An 8121-nucleotide genomic window follows, 5' to 3' on the forward strand; every position below is an offset into this window, starting at 1 on the left:
ACTCTACCTGATAAATGTAATCCTGGTCCCATATTGGTTAAAGGGTAAGATAATAAAATTTCACTAATATTATTGCTGGGTGGGCATTCCTTTTTTAGTCTTGAAAGACAATGAAAGACTGTTTTATTTTTGTACTAATTAAACAATTTTACCCATAATGCATGGTAAATTACAGGTAGAACTGTCCTGATAGTGGCACACAGACTGAGTACTATAAGAGATGCTGATGCTATAGCTGTTGTCTCTAATGGAAAAATTGTTGAGGTTGGTTTAATTGATTTTAAGATTTGTTATAGTTACATATGTATTGCGACTTCAAGCTAATTAACCTAAAATTTATGTGGGAAAAAAAGAAAATACTCCCGTAAAATTGAACTAATTAAATTCATAATTTGAATTTGGTTCCTTACCTGGAGTATGAAGAAGAAAATACGTTGTAACATGTTAAATACATTTTAAAGAATCAAATATTTTGTCAAGAGCTAAAATCAAAATATGAATATATTTATTTTCTACATATAAGCTACTTTTTAAACCTCACTTTATGAAGTACTTTTTCAAGGTCATATTTACTAAAAAGTGGACGGAACTTGCATTATATGGTCTCATCTAATGAAGTGAATATTACTATTAGATTCTGAGGTCAATATGTCAAGGAAATAGTTACTATTAATAAACTAAAATAACGGTTTCCTTTATAATAAATGATAACTCCAGGACCTGGCTTGTGATTGGAACCAAATTTGAATATTATTATGGTAATAGAAGGGGAGGGATATCGCTATTGATTTTAAGCTCTATATATTCAAAGTCAAGATCACAGTAACTACAAACTAAGGGAAATTTTTGTCAACTGGATATGATTTTTAAGAGGCAGTGCCTTAGTGGCTTTAATGGTATCAGGCAAAAGCCATTTTGTTTCTACGTGAGGAGTAAATATGTCATCATAAAAATCCTCAACAGTGGAATTCTTTCGTCTTCTATTTGTGATATTCTGTGTTTTTTATTGTAATTCATTGACGCTGGGCAGTAAATTAAGAATCAATCAGTGTCTATTGTTAGTTTCTCAAACTTTCGATAGAGTTGTATTTTGCGTTATGAGCAGTCAACCAATTGACAAACCGGAATTACTTAAAAATCCATGTGAAAGCGTTAAGGTTTATTTCGAGTGGTATTTCAATCTTAAGATATTTTTAAGATTGTTTCAGTCGTTGATAATAATAATGCAAGGTCGACTATACTGAAGAAAAAATACAATTTAGACATTAGACAGTTACAATTACGCCCCAAACCCCAAAATTTTTTACAAAAAAACCAACTGATCTGAGGTTTGAACTCCTGACCAGATCTGAGTCCATCATGTATATGGTAGTGATACACTTTGTTTGAAGATTTTTTTTTAGTTTTTGTAAGGCAGTGAAAGAAAATATAATAAGACTTTCATATTGATCTGGCCTCAATTTAAAAACATATTTACAAGGGATAAACATTATACTTATTTGATTTATATTTCAAATAAAGGCAACAGTAGTATACCGCTGTTCGAAACTCATAAATCGATAGAGATAAAAACAAATCCGGGGTTACAAACTTAAACTGAGGGAAACGCATCAAATATAAGAGGAGAACAACGACACAACAAAAACACAACATTAAAATGTAACACACACAGAAACGAACTATAATATAACAATGACCATTTTCCTGACTTGGTACAGGACATTTTAAGAAAAAAAATGGTGGGTTGAACCTGGTTTTGTGGCATGCCAAACCTCCCACTTTTATGGCAACGTCAAACACAACACCAAAACGACAACATCACATGACAGGACCACAATACAAATAAATGGGAGAACATATAGGACAAAGAAACAAATGAATAATAGCTAACAAAAGGTACTAGGCTTAACATTCAATACGCCAGACGTGCGTCTCGTCCACACAAGACCAATCAGTGGCGCTCAGATGAAAAAGTTTGAAAGCCAAAACAAGTACAACGCTGAAGAGCACCGAGGACCAAAACTTCCAAAAAGTTGTGCCTAACACGGCCAGGGTTTTCTGCCTGGGACAAGAACATCCTTATTATTTAGAATAATCTATAATTTTGCAAACAGTAAATTTTATAAAATGACTATATAATAGATATACATGATAAAACCGAAGTGGGGACTAACTACAGAATAAAAACGGATACATTACATAAAACAACTTAATCCAACACATAAAAATACACAGCCGAGTTAGCCAAAGCCTCAACGCACAAAGTGACGTCACATTTGAAATTCTAAAAAAAAACACACAAAGTGACGTCTCATTTGAATTTGTAAAAATATTTCCCAAAAATAAGATAGGATTAGGATTGATTCAAGATTAGATTTGTAATACTGACATTACATTTATTAGTAACAATGAAAATTACAATACTTATTAATATCAAATTGTGGTAGTAATTAGATAATAAATTGTATTATCTAGCTATGTCGGTGTTTCTTCTGAATCAAACTGTAAACCAAATATATCGTATAAATTTCGTTGAACCAAACTAAAATCTAATAAACGAAGGGGGTGATTAATTATCTTTACCATAACACACGAATATAACAGAAAAGACGTTAAGACATTTGACAAAATCCGACGAGAATAACAAATATTATTAAATAATTTTATGAATACACATATCAAAAGAAGACGATAAAGAATTGTGCCTTTGATGCATATTTCATTAGAGGAGATATTCATTTGAAAAAATATTTCAAACATTTATATTCAAATCAATTTACAGTGGCGGATTTAAAGGGGGCTTATAGAGCTTCATATATGATAAATGGATAGACTTTAAACAAGTATCACTCCAAACGTTGGCTTGTCAGTGCCAGACCCCCCCTTTTTTTCTCTAAATCCTTGAACTGCACATTATCGTAATAACCAATGAAAAAAAAAGAACGATATACCATATTTAATATTTTTTAATATCTCTTGTACAGAGATGTGTAATAAATGACAATTACATAATTATAAGATCAAATCATTCATGAATAATTAATGTGTTTTTACCACTTCCTGACTATATAATTGTTTAAACAACGGGAACAACACAAACCACTGCAGCAGGCATGTATGCCAAACTGGGTCAAGTCTAACTGTTACAAATGTGAAGTATATGAATATGCATGTTATTTTAGGGCATTTAGTTACCTAGTATACAATGCATTTTCCTGTAGAATTGCTGACATGCCAGACAATGTTCATCTTACACAAACACAGGCATGTATACCCATCTCTGTCGTAAAATTATATTTTCTGTCTTGACTCTCTTGCTATCCAGGCATAATTGGACGCGCCTTAACCTAGATCTAAATATTTATGAAGACATGCTCAGCCTTGTATATAACTCAACTGAAATTGTGTCCTAAAAAAGTAATTTTACTTAATCCACCAAAATTACATCACTGTTATTTGGCTTGAATATTGAAGTTGGTATTTATATATTTTTCAAGTAAACCTAAGTACATGGTAAAATCCATAGTGGGGAAATACGTCCACTAGTACAAATATAGGTCTTTTCATAATCCAACCATACTTTGAATTCAATCACTATCTGAAGCCAGTTGACATCCTTCTAAAGTTACCAGACTTTCATACATAACAAAAATATGCTAGAATCATTTTTTATCGGAGTTGGACATTGACAATCACAAACAATAATTGGTGACCTGACATGGTCATTTCTTGGTGTCATACTTGAAATCAATTTGCACCAAGCCATCATGATAAACTTGAATGTTTTTTTAAACTTGAAATGTGAATAACCACAAAAAGTGAAAACCAAAATTGACCCTTAACATTCAATTGCATGTTTCTGAGTGTAAATAACAAAATGTAATCACAAAACCTGTAGGTAAGAGCCTTTACAGCGCATCTACGCTTTGATTGTAAGAAAATATAACAATCTGAACGAGTGAACATGAATGGTATTTAGAGTAAAGTAATCCGTTAACGTAGACTGTACCGTACAAAGCATAGTGTTGGTTAGCTATGTAACTGTAGGTTTTATGGTCGTTTTAATATTTTTGACAATTTGTTATGGTCCATAAATTGTCAAGAAAAAATATAAGGACAATAAAAGCTATGGTTACACGGCTAAGTGTAGGTAAATATTGTCACTTGTAGAATATTAATACATGAGACCGCTACTTTAACTTTATGTTTCAGCAAGGAACACATGATGAATTAAGGAGAAAGAAAGGACTTTACTGGGAATTGATACGGCAAAAAGAGATTGAGGAAGAAATTGAAGAAATGAAAGGACATTTCTTTTAAAGACTGTGATACTTCATTTTTATATTTAAAATTGTCAAAAATTACCATGTGCTATTTTAATTGCACAAACAAGGTTTTAGATAGATTTTCCTGCTGTTATTGCAGGAATAATTTTATTAAAATGTTGTGTAACTGAACATGTGGAACATAAAATAGCAATGCCATTAATGTGATTTACTTTTAGTTTCAATTTTTTCAGTACAAGGTTCCATACCTCAAAATGATTGATTTTTTGGGTTTTGGCCCAAACCGTTTAGGAATAAGGGGCCACAAACTAGGATTTTCATGTTTCCAGACATTAATTAACTTGAATATAAATCTATGGAGCTCTATGAAATTTACCACAATGTTCCATAGCAAAAAAAGAAGGTTGGAAATGTTTTTGGGGGTTATGGCCCTAACCGTTTTGGAAAAAGAGGCAAAAACATTACTTTGTATACGACCGCAAAATTTTTGCATTCGTATAATGTTATCACGTTGTCTGCATTTGGTTTCCAGATAATTACTTGATTATAAGTGTATGGATCTCTTTGAAATTATACCACAATGTTCCATACCACAAAAGGTAGGCTGGGGTTGATTTTGGGTATTATTGTTTTAGCTGTTTAGGAAAAAGGAGCCAAAAACAAGCATTTTGTTTGTTTCAGGACAATAACTTGTGTATAAGTGTATGGATCTCTATGACTTTTTACCACAAGGTTCCATACCTCCAAAGAAAGGTTGGTATTGCTTTTTGGGGTCATGGCCCAAACTGTTTAGGAATTAGGGGCCAAAAAATGGGCAAAAAACGATTGTTTTTCATGTTTCCGGACAATAATTTGTGTATAAGTCTCTATGGATCTCTACGAAATTGTACCACAAGATTCCATACAAAAAAAGGAAGGATGGGAATGATTTTGGAGGTAACGACTTCTGATGTTTAAGAAAAAGGGGCCAAAAACAATACTTTTCTAATACTTTGTATAATTTGCTTATTTTAGAAGGATTTCAATAAGGTTTAATTTAAAGTCTTGAATTCTTGGGGTTCTTTAATATGTTGAATCTAATCGTGTTATTATATTTTGATTTTGGACCCCATTATTAAATTGGTCATATTGATGTCCAAAGGTTCCAACATTAAACTTTGTCGTATCAAGCTGCGCCCAGCGGAGCATTTTATAAACCTTAATATGGTTGGTATCGTCTACACACCTTCAATAGGGTTTTTGTATACATGTATCTTGTTGACAGCAACCCAACAACATTTCTAATTCTAAGGTTGGTTCTGGCCTATGAGTTTGCTCTAGGACTTTATACCTACCTATGTCTCTAAAAGTTTAAAGCTTTATTAGATATGTTATTTACCTGTTTATACCACCAAATAAGTGTTTTAATCCTGTGTCTGTTATATAAATATCTGTGTGATCCAATACCTTAGTATCCTCTATGTTAAATGCATTTTACAGGACACTAAGCAAACTGCTAATGTATAGAGTTACTAGTCAGCTCTTTATAACCAAATGTTAACCTTTGATTTGGCTATATCCTGACTACCACACTTAATATTCTTTTTCCCCGAATGTGACCTTACGAATTAGTCTTTTCAACGGATTTGAATTAACATGAGCAACACGACGGGTGCCACATGTTGAACATGATCTGTGTACCCTTCCTGATCACCTGAGTTCATTCATGGTTTTTAATGGGGTTTGCATTGCTCAGTCTTTAGTTTTCTAGTTTGTATTTTGTATGCTGTTGTTTGTCTTTTGGTCCTTTTTTTGCCCTGGCATTTTCAGTTTATTTACGACTTATGAGTTTGAATGTCCATTCGGTATTTTTCGCCTCTCTTCCATACCAATATTTCATAATTAAATATTGTTAATTACAATCAAGGGACAAAACAAGACCCTGCTATATTAAAAACAAAAGGCTACTGATGGTAGTTTGTGAAATCACAAGTGATGTCGCAACATCAGTGAACTCGTTCAAGTTTCAGTGAATTATATATCTCATCAGTGTCCAAGCCACAAGTATCAAAGCTTTATCTCTGAAGTCATTTTTCTCTGTGTGTTTTTCTTATTCAAATATAAAGAACAAATTTTATAATCATTGCAGTTAGTCTCAGAGTAAAGGTTCCACATAAAAAAAGCTGATTTTTAAAGGCAGTGCTTTAATGCCTTTCTGGTTGCCGTGTTAATCTTTCCTTCCGCGATATCAGACATATCTACGTGGGACCACAAGTAGATCCGGAAATATTGAATTCTCTCCTCTTTTTTTTGTGATATAAAATGTTTTTTGTTTCATTTCATTTACATTGGGAAATAAAGAAACGATCATTGTGTTTTGTTAATTTTAAAAACTTTTGATATAATTGTATTTTGCATTATTAGCAGTCAACCGATCGGAGCGTCTTTTTACCACAGAACACCACAGAACATCACAGAATACCACAGAACACCACATAATACCACAGAACACCCAAAATATACCACCGAACTACACAAAATACAATAAAACTACTAAAATATACCACAGAACATTGAATTACTATACAAAATTCAAAACTAATAATTCAGAATTATATTATTTTTTATAATTCGGGCTACACTAATCATTCTAATGCCAGGACGATTGACCGGATGAGATATAAATTTCTTTAATGATCATAACTTTTTTGTTATTTGGTAGAATTATTTTATATTTGGAGACCTTTGAGATACTTAACTATATTTTATAAAAATCTTTTAAAAACAATTTAGAAAAAGTTTTTCCATAAAAAAAAATGATTTTCTATAAATAAATGTTTTTCTATAAAAAAAAAGGCTTCTTCTATAATAAAAAGTTGACATGATGAATTTAACCGACGCCAATTACACTATTAAGATTAATTTTGTTCTCCCACTTCTGTTAATAAATTTCAAAATAATCAACTATTTACAAAATTGTCAATTGATTGAATTCTAATTGCCATCTGATTATGCAAGGTATGATTCAATTAAATGGTTTATTCCTCCTAAGATCTTGTATGTCATTTGTAAGAAATCCATGTAGGAATGGAAGGAATAGTTGAATAAACAAGGAATTCATCAAATTAGATTGTCAAAAAATAATGCTAATTAACTTCAGGTAAATATCCATTAAACCCAACGAGTTAGTTTTCATCAATGTACAGTTTGAAAATATTAATAGTAGAAAATATAAAAAAAGTTCTAACAAAAGGCTTTAGCAGGGCTACGAATCATATTTACATCTGTAAATAAAAACACTAATTTCTGTTTATCATCAAAAGACATAAAATCACTATTAAAATGTGTTTCTTCATCAAATATTTTTTTTCTAAAATCTTCATATAAAGGACACGATAAAATAACATGGGCTTCATCTTCTTAAATATCCTTACAACTATCACAGACTCGCTCTTCTAAAAGTAATTTTTTAAATCTCCCTGTTTCGATTCTTAGTGGTGCTACACCACATCGAAATTTGACAAAAGAACTCCTTTGTGAAAATGACATTGGAATTGTACAATAAGTTTCCGTTTCAAGACTGTTATTAAATAAATTATATGTTCGAAGTTGTTACCACCTTTGCCAGATAAAGCTTTCTCTGACTGTAAATTGCACTGCCACTGTTCAACATATTTTCTAAACATTTTAGACATAATAGTATTGACAACTGTGGTACTGTGAACATATTCTGTAATGTTACACAAATGTTCTGCATTACTCTCAAAAAATGTTTTCGTTACATAAAAATTCTAATTTTTTATACACTTGTGTTTTATACTCATAATGTCTGCCCATATAAAAACTTTTCTGTTTA

At 31.5% G+C, this 8121-nt stretch overlaps 1 protein-coding gene across 4 annotated transcripts in view; it reads left to right on the plus strand.

Moving 5' to 3' along the window:
* The window catches only part of LOC127705222 (mitochondrial potassium channel ATP-binding subunit-like), a 99556-nt gene extending 95234 nt beyond the window's left edge, over positions 1-4322 (plus strand). For 3 of the 4 annotated variants that reach the window (XM_052209539.1, XM_052209540.1, XM_052209541.1), the window contains exons 16-17: positions 176-264; positions 4213-4322. In XM_052209539.1, coding sequence (XP_052065499.1) covers positions 176-264; positions 4213-4320 — 197 coding nt within the window. In that variant the 3' untranslated portion in view covers positions 4321-4322. The remainder of the gene's footprint in view (positions 1-175; positions 265-4212) is intronic. The other variant, XM_052209538.1, reaches the window with a different exon arrangement.
* Positions 4323-8121: the final 3799 nt, after the last annotated feature.

The sequence above is a fragment of the Mytilus californianus genome, unplaced genomic scaffold (assembly GCF_021869535.1).
Source record: "Mytilus californianus isolate M0D057914Y unplaced genomic scaffold, xbMytCali1.0.p SCAF_6, whole genome shotgun sequence".
Lineage (NCBI taxonomy): Eukaryota > Metazoa > Mollusca > Bivalvia > Mytilida > Mytilidae > Mytilus > Mytilus californianus.